At 38.1% G+C, this 14916-nt stretch overlaps 2 protein-coding genes across 2 annotated transcripts in view; one reads left to right on the forward strand and one right to left on the reverse strand.

The window, feature by feature from the left end:
* polr1h (RNA polymerase I subunit H) overlaps positions 1 to 14916 on the reverse strand; it is a 30230-nt gene that overhangs the window by 1060 nt on the left and 14254 nt on the right. The gene's annotated exons all lie outside the window — the stretch shown is intronic.
* Positions 4 to 12985, forward strand: ddx39b (DEAD (Asp-Glu-Ala-Asp) box polypeptide 39B). The gene is made up of 11 exons (XM_065294124.2): positions 4 to 78; positions 536 to 768; positions 846 to 973; positions 1060 to 1152; positions 4358 to 4541; positions 4869 to 4987; positions 9132 to 9263; positions 10446 to 10555; positions 10633 to 10777; positions 12143 to 12290; positions 12461 to 12985. The coding sequence occupies exons 2-11, from the start codon at positions 537 to 539 to the stop codon at positions 12475 to 12477; spliced, it is 1308 nt and encodes a 435-aa protein (XP_065150196.1). The 5' UTR covers positions 4 to 78; position 536; the 3' UTR covers positions 12478 to 12985.

The following is a 14916-nucleotide window of genomic DNA, read 5'->3' on the forward strand; positions in this document are numbered from 1 at the left end:
CGCGGGCCGATGACGTCGCCAGCAACTTATCCAGCAGGTGTAGTGAAATTCAGCAATTGCTTCATACAGTGTATTGAGGTAACCGCGATTATTTCATTTGAGAAAAATGTCAAATCCAAACGGCAGATAATGGTATATTATATCGTTTGTCAGAAAACATGTGTAGATTAGTTTTAGACTCGCTATTTTGCTCTAGAGTTAAATGCATAGTACATGTGGTAAATCTGATCAACTTCAGCGACCTGACTTTTTGAGTACATGCATTATAATTTACATTAAACACCAGCTTTAAATAAATGTCCGTTTGTAGCTACTTAAACTCTGGATAATGTGTTTATCGTTTTAAGTTAATTTATTGATCTTCATGCGTTGTATCTCTACGTTGTTAAATTTTACATTATATAATTAATACATATGTAGTAACATAATTTTATAAGGCAGGAAATTTAATCCCTTCGTTTTTATTTAATCTTTTTTTATTGTGAAACAATGGTGTTTGTTTTCTAAATAAAACATTAATATGATTATACTGCAGGATGACTGAAAACGACGTTGACAGCGAGCTTCTCGACTACGAGGAAGATGAGGTGGATGCGGGTGGTGTTGGTGACGCGGGGTTAGGACACAACGAGGGCATCATATCCATCAGGAAGGAGGGGGTCAAGGGGTCATACGTGTCCATCCACTCCTCGGGATTTAGAGATTTCCTCTTAAAACCAGAGCTCCTGAGAGCCATAGTGGACTGTGGCTTTGAACATCCATCGGAGGGTGAGCAATAAACCGTATGGATTTATGTGTACATATAATGATCCTCCATCCCAGGAATATTATTATTTTTCTTTCAGTTCAGCACGAATGCATTCCACAGGCGATATTGGGAATGGATGTATTATGTCAGGCCAAGTCTGGAATGGGTAAGACGGCTGTCTTTGTGTTGGCCACCCTTCAGCAGTTGGAGCCAGTGACTGGTCAGGTAATAGATTTTGAAGAGATTAAGAAAGATAACATAATGAAAGTGACTGTTTTTTAGTGTAACGGCTATTGATTACCTTCTCCCAGGTGTCGGTGTTGGTGATGTGCCATACCAGAGAGCTGGCCTTCCAGATCAGCAAAGAGTATGAGCGATTCTCCAAATACATGCCTAATGTCAAGGTATGACTGCATTCTTTCTGTGATGAGTAAATGAACAACACTTGAATGACCCAGGCTGGATTTACACTGCAGTTCTTGATGCCCAATTCCGATTTGTTGCCTATATCTTTTAAAAGCAAATGGTATCCGATATAAGCATTTACACTAAACACTTGGCGAAACAATTCAAGGTAGAGATACTGACCCAGAACAGCTTAAACCACAGAGGAAGTGAAACATTGTAATATGCAATGGACACAGACAAAAATGATTATACAAGATTAAAGAGCTTTATTTCTGTAACTTCAACATTACTCCACTAAGTGGAGCCATCACGCCAAATATGCGCTGCTAAGAAAAGTCATATGATCGGGGATGGTGTCTACCTGACGTCATTTGCCAGCCTCCAATTTTGAATGACGCGTAGCACGTCTTGAATTAGGAAAATCTGATCCGTCCACTTACATTGCGAAAATCAATCGGATATGCATGTATCCGATTTATTTCCGTAAAATTATTTGCGGAAATAAATCTTATATGAATCGGAGACATGAATGCACGTATCCGATACATATGCCATTTATTTTCACATATGAATGAGGCCTGAAACCGATGACATCTATGCGCTTTTTTCCTGCCCCTGGGTCATATCCGATTTGTGCCACAGCATCAAATTTTTAGTGATGCACGACACGTCTTGAGATTCACGTGAATGCATGTATCCGATTCATATTCGATTTATTTTTAAATATGAATGAGGCTTGAAACCGATTTGAGAATATTGGAAATCTATGCGCTTTTTTCCTGCTTGCACGCCTCTGGGTCATCCGATTTGTGCAACAGCGGCAAATTTTTTGTGACGCATGACTAGGGCTGGGCAAAAAAATCGATTTTTTATTAATCGTTTTTTTTTATGTGGTCAATTCTGAATCGATTCTCAAAGAGCAGAATCGATTTTTTTTTCTTTCATATTTATTTCTGCAAACATTGAACGAAAGATTAACGTTAATTGAATTACTAGTCTTCTTCACTAGATGTCAACCTATTTTTTGCTTTGCGCAATGTTACCAAGGAGCGAAAGGGAAGCGTGTTATTCATTAATTCAGTGCTTAAAATGGTGGTTTCAGGTGCTTCATCGATTTTAATAATTACCCACTTGAAACCTGCTGTTCACTGTTCTTTTTATTAGTATAGTATTTGTATTTAATCAATATTTATTGAGTTGAATCGAGAATCGAGTCTAAAAACCGCCCCGAGAACTGGAATCGAAAATTGAATCGAGAATTGAAATCGAATCGATTTGACAGCTTGTGAATCGAAATTGAATCGATCTGGAAAATCTGAATCGATACCCAGCCCTACGCATGACATATCTTGAGAAGGGGAATATCTGATCTGTCAGCTTACATATGTGGAAGTAAATCGGATATGAATCGGAAACATGCATTCACGTGAACCGGCGTCAACTTTTCAGCGCCCACAACACGTCTTAAATGGGAATATCCTATCTGTCCGCTTACATATCCGATTTACCTCCACATATGAATCCAATACATGCTTTGAATGCATGTATCCGATTCATATTCGATTTATTTTTTCATATGAATGAGGCCTGAATCCGATCTGAGATTATCGGAATCTATGCAATTTTTTCCTGCTTACACGCCCCTGGATCAAATCCTATCTGTGCCACATTGTCAAATTTTCAGTTATGCACGACACGTCTTGAGATGGGAATATCCGATCTGTCCGCTTACATATGTGGAAGTGAATCGGATATAATTCAGATACATGTATTCACGTGGATTCATATATCCGATTTATATCTGATTTATTTCCACATTTGTCCTGCTTACACATTCCTGGGTCATATAAACATTTTTGTGACGCACGACATATCTTGAGATGGGAATATCCGATCTGTCTGCTTACATATGTGGAAGTTTTATTTTCACATATGAATGAGGCCTGAAATCAATCCGAGAATATCCGAATCTATGTGCTTTTTTCCTGCTTACACTATTGTGGGTCATATCCGATCTGTGTCACTTGATAGAAAAATATCATAATTGAGTCAAAACCCAGCCAAAATCATTTTTGGTGATTTACTGTTTTCTACATAAAATCATCCAACATAATGTAAAGAATATATACCCTTGATATCTTTAATATTGACTGAGTAAAGGGTGGGATGCACTGCATGATTTTTGGCTGTCCCAGATGAAAGATTGCCATTGTGGCTCTTAATCGTTGTTCCTATGTCGTACACTGTGAGAGGTTCAAAGTAGGGCTGGGTATCGATTCAGATGTTCCAGATCGATTCGATTTCGATTCACAAGCTATCAAATCGATTCGATTCCGATTCTCGATTAAATTTCCGATTCCGGTTCTCAGGTAGGTTTTTATACTCGATTCTCGATTCAACTCAATGAATATAGATTTAATACACATACTTTATTAGTAAAAAAGAACAGTGAACAGCATTTTACAAGTGGGTAATAAATAAAAAGAAATTAAAGCCACAACACGTCTTGTTTGCGAAATCTAAAATGCTTTCATTCCTTCGTTCAATGTTTGCAGAAATAAATATGAAAAAAATCGATTCTGCTCTTTGTGAATCGATTTTTAACCGACCACGTTTAAAAAAAAAACGATTAATCGAAAAATCGATTTTTTTGCCCAGCCCTAGTTCAAAGGCGGACGTTTTCCCAGTCTTGTGACCAAAGATACTACGATAATTTCTGACGATGAAATGAAAGTGAAACAAACTTGCTCCTAATCTCATCATTAGATTATGAGACTTGGATTTCACAGACAGGGTCACAAACCAGTTTAAAAAAATTTACCTATTCAGTTACTCTCTCTGGTGTAATGAGCCACCAGCATCCACCCAATCTGTGACCACGAATCCTTAAAAAAACAACAACTGATGACACACACAATATATGTGTGCAAACCATCATAGTGTGCCTGCTACGCCCGTATTGCTGGTACAGATGGTAACACCAGGTGTACTGTAAATAGGACCCACAGGGTCAAGTTTGACCTTCAAGTTTGTGAATCTCTGCAAAAAAGAGGGCAGCTGGTAGGCTGACTTTGTGATTTTTAAGAATGCACACCAAACTTTTGAACTCTCACAGTGGGAATTGTGTCATTTGCAGATTTTGCATATCGAGATATAACCAGCTGGATTTTCATAATTGTTTGTGCTGCTTATCTCCCCCAGGTGGCGGTGTTTTTTGGTGGTTTGTCCATAAAGAAGGATGAGGAGGTGTTGAAGAGAGAGAGCCCTCATGTGGTGGTGGGCACCCCTGGTCGTATTCTAGCTCTGTCCCGCAACAAGACCCTCAACATGCGTCACATCAAGCATTTCATACTGGACGAGTGTGACAAGATGCTGGAGCAACTTGGTGAGTGACTTGATGCCTATTTAAAGGTCTGGTCCACCTTAGGAGACGGTCTGATTGACATGTGAAGCAACCACTTTGTTTTTATGTGTTGCTTATAGATGTTGGTATATCTGAAATGGATCACACTGTATTATTTCTATATAAAATATAAAAAATGCACAATTCCCTGTTTTACCTGATCTATTGACCACACACATAATTTAAATTCATTGCATTTCTGGTGTGCCACATTTGCATGTGTATGAATGAAAGTCAGTGGAACGAAAAGTGAAATTGCTTGATTAAATCATGTTTTTAATCTTAAATGCATTTCTTTTCTTCGCACAGACATGCGGCGCGACGTCCAGGAAATCTTTCGCATGACACCTCACGAGAAGCAGGTCATGATGTTCAGTGCGACTCTAAGCAAAGAGATCCGCCCCGTCTGCAGAAAGTTCATGCAAGATGTAATTACGCCTCTCCTAATTCTACCATGTCAACAGCTCCCTCCCTTCACGAGACCACTTCATACACACCTGACAGGGCGGTTCAGGAGCTGGAGCCCCTTACGGCCTCCATGAGAGATCGTAACGCCAAACAAAGACTGTAAACTAATAGAGCCACAGGGAAAAAGATGCTAAACCCCTAATCCCTGCCTCCGCTGGCAGTGCTGTGTTGGCATTTGGCACACGGTCGTCTCTCGCTTTGTGGCCAACAGATAATGCGCAATTAAAATAGGTCCTTTGACAGCCTTTACTAGAGACTTAAGAGTTCATTTAGTGTAGTTTAAACAGTATAAGAAGATATATTTGAGGAAAGGCCGTAGTGGATGTGGTGCATCTCTTAAAATAATTTGTGATAATACAGACATTTAAAATCTAACACATGGGAGCTATAAACAAAACCCCTACGTTGCCATCAGGCCTCTTATTTAAACGACTCGGCCAAGATAAATAGCTTTAATTATTGCTCGAGGTTTGTCCTCAAAAGACCCTTTATTAAGAGGAGAAGCACTCGATGGGGTAGTTTGCCAGAGTCTTTTTAAAAACGAAAACCTATAAAGTATCAGACCAACAAAGCAATCTAGCTACCTGCATTTAAATGTACAGCACTGGCATTTAGAGCAACACCGTTCGACAAAGCAGAAAACACAATGATATATCCATTCAGAGGAAAAGCATTAAATTAAACACTCTGCAGTAAGAATCAATTACTAAGTGTACTAATGTATCTCGAAGCAGCTCTTCATCAATCCGGCTGACCACAAGAAAACACCTCGGTCTGTAACTAAGTTCATCTCAATAAAACCGTCCCGAGGCAGAGGAGAAAGAGAGAAGAGATGCGCGGGTGTGAGGAAAATGAGAATAAGGGAGGATTAAGCTGCGGAAGACCGGAGCGAGAGGGATGAGATGATGATGAAACTTACATGAGAGAGGAAAGATGCGCGGGTGCAGGTGGAGATGTTCACTGAAAGTTCCTGAAGAACCGTTAGGTGGCTATGTGATTTGAAAAGAAACCAAAAATAGTGAAACTAAACTCTCATTTTGTTCCGAATGATTAATAAGGGAAAATTCATAAGGGGTGTGTCCGTTTGGGGGCGTGTCCCTGTTTATTATTCATGAGAGATGCTCTAATTATACCATAATATGACTGAATCCTTTGCATGCATGGATATTAGCTCTGAAACCACACAGGGAGGTTATTGGGATTGGTGCTTATTTAGTAAAAGTTGAAGTACGTAAATAATGCAGATTAACACGCAGCTTCATAATCCACTGATTTGTGGTCAGCTTCACTGTCACACCAAAGACAATATAGTTAAGCTTTAAGGCCCCAGTATACTTCAGGATAAAATCATTTTCGTTCTTTGCTATAGGGCAAAATAAACTTAAAGGGTTAGTTCACCGCAAAATTACAATTTGATCATAAATCACGTGTGTCGTTCTAAAGCACCAAGTCCTTCTATTGTCTTCAGAACACATTTTTAGATATATGGGTGATTCTCACGAAAACTTGGTTTTAAAAATGTCAAGCATGAAAATGTAAAAATTGCTTAAATTTACTTTTTTTCCCACCAGACATTGAAAAACAAAGTCTGGAGTAAATGGGAACATTAATTTAAACACTTTTACTTATCATTTAACACTTTTTGTAACATAATTAAAAAAATTTGTCCTAAAAAATCTCATTACCGCAACAGTCAGAAAACATCAACACTGACATATTTTCAATATGACATGACAAACCTGAAAGAACATAATTTGGAGATTCTGCACATACATTTAAAATCAAAGTATTATGCTTCTATTAATTAAATTAACATTTAATAAGCATCTGTTGCGGTAATGATAATCAAAATGTCGTGTAAGCATTCTGACAAGACAATATTTCAAATTAACTGTAAAAAAATGATCTTACCTGATAGCCATCTTGAAGTAACTGGTCCATGTGCTTGGTCACTCAAAATCAAACTATTAAAATTCTGTATGTGTGCTTAAACTGTTCTCAAAAAGTGTTGCAGAGGATGAGAACATCAGGCATGGACACATCATTTTCCTAATTTTTCTTCATTATTATTATACATGAATATTCAGTAAATATTTTTTCTGTCATCTAAAGTAGTCTAGCAAAACATCCATTTATTTTTTTTCTAAATATTTTTGTGTTAATTTGATTAAATTACAACATAACGCATGTTCAAACACAGCCGGACACATTGCGGTAATGAGAATTTCAGCAGAAAATGAGATAAAATTGACAAATTATAAATTCTTATGTTGAAATCACACATTGTGCAAGGTAGAACACAGTATTGTGTTAATTCTGATGCTTTTTAATATTACTATATTACACATTTTAGAGCTAAAATCATTAGTGCCGTGGTGTTTCAATGGTTTCGTGAGAATCCCCCATATATTGATGAAAACCGGGAGGCTTGTGACTGTCCCATAGACTGCAGTTTGATTTTCACAATCAAGCCTAGAAAAGAATGAAAGACATCGCCAGAAAGGTCCATTAGTAGTTATGAAGTAGTTATAATATGAAGCGAGGAGAACACTTGTGTGTTCAAAGAAAACAAAACTAACGAGGGACCAAGGAGGAGAACATATTGTTGAATACAATCGTTCGTTTTGTTTTCTTTGCGCACAAAAGTGTTCTCATCGCTTAATAATATTATTATGCAGGGTTCCCACGGGTCCTTGAAATCCTTGAAAGTTTGTGAATCGGGGGGAAAAATTCAAGATTCAAGGCCCTGGGAAGTTTTTGAAAATATACATACATAGATACAGGTCAATGAAAGTGCTTGAATCTATTTTATGCAAGAAGATTTCTGAAAAAAAAAACATATTATTCCCTGTGTAGTGTAGGATAATATCATAAAAATTCTAGACTTTTTGAGCACACGTGCTAAACTGTTCGCTTTAAATACTTATATCTTCTGTATGAGAATGTTGATTCATACCAAAATGCTTTTTTGTATAGTTGTGTTTGACACCTGAAACGTCTCTGGTTACGTATGTAACTGTTGTTCACTGAGAAGGGAACAAGACGCTGCATCTCCCTTGCCATAGTTCATGCGTCCCTGTAACGCCGTCTTTGGCAATATTTCAGATAGCGATATACTTCCTGGCTCCCGCATCACCCTGTCTTTGTCGTTAAGCCTCACCATTGGTTGAATTTGATATACACATTCAGACGCACTTACCCCTGGAGCGTCCTCAAAGTGTCACCGCAGTGACGCAGCGCAAGTTCCCTCGAAAGTGAACTGTAACAATGTATCTTAAAAGGTAACACGATGTAACCTTGCTCTCACTTGAAATGTGTCCCCACATTTAGTCCTTGAATTTGAGGATATTGAACCTGGAAAGTCCTTGAAAGGTCCTTGAATTTGAAGTTAACTAAGGTGTGGGAACCCTGATTATGGCACATGGACCTTTTATTCTTTTCTGGGCTTGATTGTGAAAATCAAACTGCAGTCTTTGGGACAGTCACAAGCCCTTCCGGTTTTCATCAAAAATATCTAAACATGTGTTTGAAGACAATCAATGGACTTGGAGGTTTAGAACGAGTTTTTGTTCAAAATGACTTTTTTCCGATTTTGCTTATATAGTATATTGGTGTCTGTAGAGAGCTCAGCTACTGATAATACATGTCAAAAAGAATAGCTCAGACGTGATTTTAGGCTGATATTGGTAGTTAAACATAGTACAGGCTGGCATTAATCAACATTTCTGAGAGAGAAAGTTTATTTGTGTCCCCACTGCCATTAGATGGGACGGGAGGGGAGGGTTTATCTAACTTCATCCCTTCTCTTCCCTGCTCTCTCCTGCTGTTTTTTCACTCTCTCCTTTTTTACGTCATGTTCTCCTTTTGACTATCATCTCCCTCCCTCTAAAATCTTTATACCTCGTTTGTCCCCTTTTTCTTTATGTTTTTCTCTCCTGGCCATGGTAACACCTCATGCCACTTCTTCTTTTAACATGCTTGTAATGTTATTAACTGCACCTCCTACATTCTGTCAACTTTCCTGTTTGTGTCTTCACAAACTCTTTATCCCCCACAACTACACCCCGCTCCTCACCAACCACCTGCTTCCACTGGTTGTCCTAGCCGATGGAAATTTTTGTGGACGACGAGACCAAGCTGACGCTTCACGGCCTCCAGCAATACTACGTCAAGCTGAAGGACAACGAGAAGAACAGGAAGCTCTTCGATCTACTGGATGTTTTGGAGTTCAACCAGGTATTTCCACATGTAAACATACAAAAACTATTTATAACCCTGTCTGTTAAATCCAGGATGAAATCTCATGATCTAATTAAAGTTCATTCCACTCATTGAGTACATTTACGTGCACAAAATAAACGGATAACTTTTAAAAATCTACTTATTATAGAAACCTGTTTTCATGTGTTTACATCCTGCTGGAAAAACCAGCATAGCATACCAGCAAGATCTGCATATGTTGTGTTTTGGTGCTGATTTCATGCTGGTCCACCAGCTAAACCAGCAAAGACCAGCATGGGAATTATGTTGGTCTATGCTGGTTTTTCCAGCAGGGCATACAAATCAATAAACCGGCTATCCAGAAAACTACATTTATGGGATTTGCCAGACAGGGTTTAGATTAATCCAAGGCAATGACAAGGCCTTAGTAGTAGACTTATTTTTGTTAGGTTTAATTACACAGAATTCATGATAAATGAATGTATTTTATAAAATGTCATAAAACTGGGGCGCCCCCAGTTTGAGAACCACGGCATTAGGTTAACCTAGTAACCTTGAGGCAAAACACAGGGCACTGATGTATTTTAAGATATGTTATTAGTTTGGACAGTTCTTACATTTGTTTTAGTCTAGGACTAGTCTAATCCCTGTCCGGGAACCCCCCCCCCCCATAGAGATGAGAAATAAAAACCTGCTTTGTTCAGCTATGATCAGCTGTTAGGCCGAGCTTTCGATGTTGTCATGGAAAGGTCGGTTGTTTTTAGTCACATGACCTGCAATCGCTTGCGGCTTCCAGCACTCTGTCTGTAACTAATGTCGGAAAAAATCGGCGAACACGGCAACCACGTATCAGCAGATGCTGATACACATAAAACTCGCAAATATCGACCCGATATATCACTAATTAAAATAACGCAAGATCGATCCATGAGTCTTGGGGTATATTTTGATGTCATCTGCATGATGCGCCGTATGAAGTCGCTACGCAGGCCGACACCTGTCGCCAGGGTTTTGGAGTGACTTATCGCGAGACAACAAAATGATGTTTTAGTCACATAACATCGGTTACTGAAAACGGCGCAATACTTTTTTGTTAATATTTAGAAAATAGCGCTAAGGTTTTGCGCAAATCTTTAACGTAAATGCAGCTCTTGGAAACATTGTAAGATACAGTGTAACAAATGTGAAGTATTGCAGGTGGTGATCTTCGTGAAGTCCGTGCAGCGTTGCATTGCTCTGGCTCAGTTGCTGGTGGAGCAGAATTTCCCTGCCATTGCTATTCACAGAGCAATGCCTCAAGACGAAAGGTAAAATACACACCGTATACTTCACTTTTTCTTCATGACATTTGGCCTTCTTAATTGAGAATCTGATGTTATTTCAGACTAGCTCGATATCAGCAATTTAAGGATTTCCAAAGACGGATCCTGGTCGCCACAAACCTGTTCGGCCGAGGTATGGACATCGAAAGAGTCAACATTGCCTTTAACTACGACATGCCTGAAGATTCAGACACGTACCTACACAGGGTAAGTTTAGGTCATGTTACAGCATTTCAGTGTCAGCAAAATCAGTTGCGTATAGACCGTTTCATGGGATATGTGCGCATTGCCATGGTTACACCCCTGTCCCAAAGTTAAAGGATTTGTCAATTTTCTTAAAAATCCAGATAATTTACTCACCACCATGTCATTCAAAATGTTGATGTCTTTCTTTGTTCAGTCGAGAAGAAATAATGTTTTTTGAGGAAAACATTCTAGGATTTTTCTCACTTTAATGGACCTCAACGCTAAACGGTTTTAGTGCAGTTTAAAATTGCAATTTCAAAGGACTCTAAACGATCCCAAACGAGGCATAAGGGTCTTATCTAGCGAAACGATTGTCATTTTTGACAAGAAAAATAAAAAATATGCACTTTTAAACCACAACTTCTCGTCCAGCTTCGGTCCTGTAATGCGCTTGACCTCACCAATACGTCAAGACGTCACGGATGACGAATGCGAAACTACGCCCCAGTGTTTACAAGTGTGGAGAAAGAGGACCGTTCAGACGTTGTTGTATGTCGAATCATAATAATTAATGTCTTTGTGTCAGTTTATTGTTTAAAATGGTCCGCAAATGTGCGTTTCATATAAGTAACACGTGACTTTTCTACGTCACTACGCAATTATGTGAGGTCGCGCTGGCGCGTCACAGGACTGGAGATAGACGAGAAGTTGTAGTTTAAAAGTGCTTTTTTATTTTATTTTTGTCAAAAATGACAATCGTTTCGCTAGATAAGACCCTTATGCCTCGTTTGGGATCGTTTAGAGTCCTTTGAAACTCTGTTGAAAAAAACTGTTAAGTGTTGAATTAAGTAATAAATGTTGGGCTCTATTAAAGTCCATTAAAATGAGAAAATCCTGGAATGTTTTCCTCAAAAAACATAATTCCTTCTCGACTGAACAAAGAAAGACTTCAACATTTTGGATGACATGGTGGTGAGTAAGAAAATGGACTAATCCTTTAACTTCCGTTCTGTGATTGTTTATCGGTCTGGCTAGCAGCTAAACTGACCTCTGGAACAAATACCTTGTTGAAAACAAAAATGTGTCAGTTTCCTAAGGACGAGGGAGACAACGAGCAATGATCAGCGCTATGTGAAGAGAGGTTTGACAGCCGAACATTGTATACATTAATTTTAGCTCAGTGTAGTTTTTGATACGCTTTAGCTATGATTTAAACTAAGGTAATTTACTGGTTATTTATTTTGCTTGTTATCAGAAATAAACTATTCTTGAGGGAACTGCTGCAGAAGTCTACCGGAAGTTAAATTTGGGCCACACAAGTCGTTTGTTTATGCTGTTGAAGCCGTCCATAAGAATTTACCTGAAAATCTTTTCCTGTTTCTTAAGGTGGCGAGGGCTGGCAGGTTTGGAACGAAAGGCCTGGCCATCACCTTTGTGTCAGATGAGACCGACGCTCGGACTTTGAATGACGTCCAGGACAGGTTTGAGGTGAACATCAGTGAACTTCCAGATGAGATTGACATCTCGTCATATAGTAAGTGACAGTTTGGTCTTCAGAGGCTAGTTTTACAATCAAAAGGAATAAAAAAATGAATTGATCATGTCGCTAGGTTATCTTTTTCTTTTGTTTTAAATGTATCTTTTATGTTGCATATAACAAATGCAAACAAATGTGTTCATGTCTTGTATATCTGTTCCTCCTAGTTGAACAAACACGATGAAATGCCAAAGAACACAAAGACGGCATCTTCCGGAAGGAACTGCATGGCATTGTAGCGTTTTATAGCAAGTGAGAGTTTGTTTCATGTAGACTGTTAAGATGTTAGTGAATACGTCAAATAATAAGCGACTTGTAATGCAGTGTTATACTATATAGTGATGGGTTTCCTAATGCCTCCACATTAGTTTTGTTTTTGCACTTGTAAAATAATTATTATTTTGAATGTTTTTATATTTTCCTTCAAATATTCACCTTGTTTTTGCAATTTAAATATTTTTGTAAATAAAGAGGCATATTTTCCGTTCGGTGTTGTGAGGGGAGGAGTTTGTGGATTGTAGTGAAACATACATTTGACTGCATTCATGTAAAGCTGTTTGAACGTTAACGAATTAAGTAGCTGTATATGACGAATGTTTGTTACCAGTGAAGTAGGTATCAACACGAAATGTATTCAGTGTTTGTTCAGTTGCCAGAACCGTGGCCACTTTGTTTAAACTACTCAACGCTTGTTAAACCAAATAAAGTATGTTTGTTTAATTTACAAGAAGTAAGTAATGCTTTATATACTGCAGATTTTCTAATGGTTTTTAAAGGGATAGTTCACCTTAAAATGAAAATTCTGACCATTGACTTCCATAGTAGGAAAAATATTTTGGAAATATTGTGATGAATGATGAAGAAAATATTTTGATTAATGATGGTAAGCACACAGTTGATGGTACCCATTAAATTCTATCATATTTTTTATTTCTACTATGGAAGTCTATGGTCACTTACTGCTGTGTGTTTACCATCATTTCTCAAAATATTTTCTTTAGTGTTCATCAGAAAAAAGAAATTCATACAGGTTTAGAACAACATGAGGACGAGTAAATGATGACAGAATTTTCATTTTAACTGTTCCTTTAAAACTTTATCTGTAATTAAATTGAACCCCTTACTGCAAAAAAAAAATCAAAAATTCTTAAATTACGATATATTAAGCAAAATGACCTAAGAAAATAAGTCATGTCTAAAATAGTTTTTAAACAAAAATACATTAAATTTTTGTGAATTTGTGAAAGAAAGAAAATCTTGAACTTTTTTCTTGCCACTTAATTGAAGAAACATTTTCTTAACACATCGGCAGTTTTTTTATGCTTGTTTTAAGCACAAATTTACTTAAATATAATATTTATTTGTCTAAAAACAAGACTTATTTTCTTAGGTCAAGAAAATGCATCTTAATTTAAATATTTGTACTGAAAACAAGACAAAAATACTAAGTAAGAAAGTAATTTTTGCAGTGTTCAGAGGAAATATTTTGTGATTGCAAAGCTATCCAGACAGGTTCTCGTGTGTTTACAGGTTACAGAACAATGAAAAGATGGCAGCATTTTTCCAGCCTTAAAATCAGGAACATGGAAAAACTGCAAATAAAAACATAGTTTTCTTAACTTTCACAGCCAGAGAAAATATGGATGCAAAGAGGAACCCAGATTCTTTTTCCCAGGGTGTCAAGATTACATTTAGGATGTTAATATCATGTTATGCCTCGTTCAGACCACCAGACTTTTTCGCTGTGCGTCGCCCGGCTCTTTCAATGGGGCGTTTCTAAATCTGGTTGTCATAAACAAATGAGTACCGTCCACTCCAGTAATTGACGAGAGGATGACGTGAACTCCACAGCTTCGCTCACATTGGTAGTTCATAATTTGCATAAAGTTAAACTTAACTTTTTAACATCCCTGGACGTGCCCTTCTGGTTGCCAATGGTCCCTTTCGCTCATGTCGCTGGAATTCGGCAAGCTTCCATTGCAATAAAAAAAGATTGCGTTGCTCTGCTACTGCAAGTTGCTGATGGTCCAAATGGGGCATTAGGAGCGGTTCACATTTCACGTCCTTTGTGTGCGAAAATTCAATATTTTTGATTGCTCTTTTTTTCCTAGGCACATCGTTGCCACTGCGAGTTAAAAATACTTCAAACTTTTCAGAATGCTTCAAACCACCAGTGACTTTCTTGTTGTGTGTCGCCTGTGTCTTTCAATGAGGTGTTTCTAAATCTGGTTGTCATAAACAAATGAGTACCATCCACTCCAGTAACTGACAAGAGAAGGATGACCTGAACTCCACTGCTTCGCTCCTATTGGTAGTCGGCACTCCCGAAAATCGCTCATCATTTGCATACAGATGCACTCACCTGGTCGCCAATGGTCACTTTCGCTCGTATCGCTGAAAGTCTGCAAACTTCCATTGAAATAAATGAGATTGCGGTGCTCTGTTACTGCTAGGCACTGGTGGTCTAAATGGGCCGTTGGGAGCAGTTCACATTTTGCGTCCTTTGATGTGCGCAGATCTGTTATTTTGAATGTAGACGTGCATCAAGTGCGCTTAAATAGAGAGTGGTGCAACACACTTTTTTTGTGGTGAGAAGAAAATAATTCAACTTTTTAGAATGCTG

This window comes from Paramisgurnus dabryanus, chromosome 19 (genome assembly GCF_030506205.2).
Source record: "Paramisgurnus dabryanus chromosome 19, PD_genome_1.1, whole genome shotgun sequence".
In the NCBI taxonomy this organism is placed as follows: Eukaryota; Metazoa; Chordata; class Actinopteri; order Cypriniformes; family Cobitidae; genus Paramisgurnus; species Paramisgurnus dabryanus.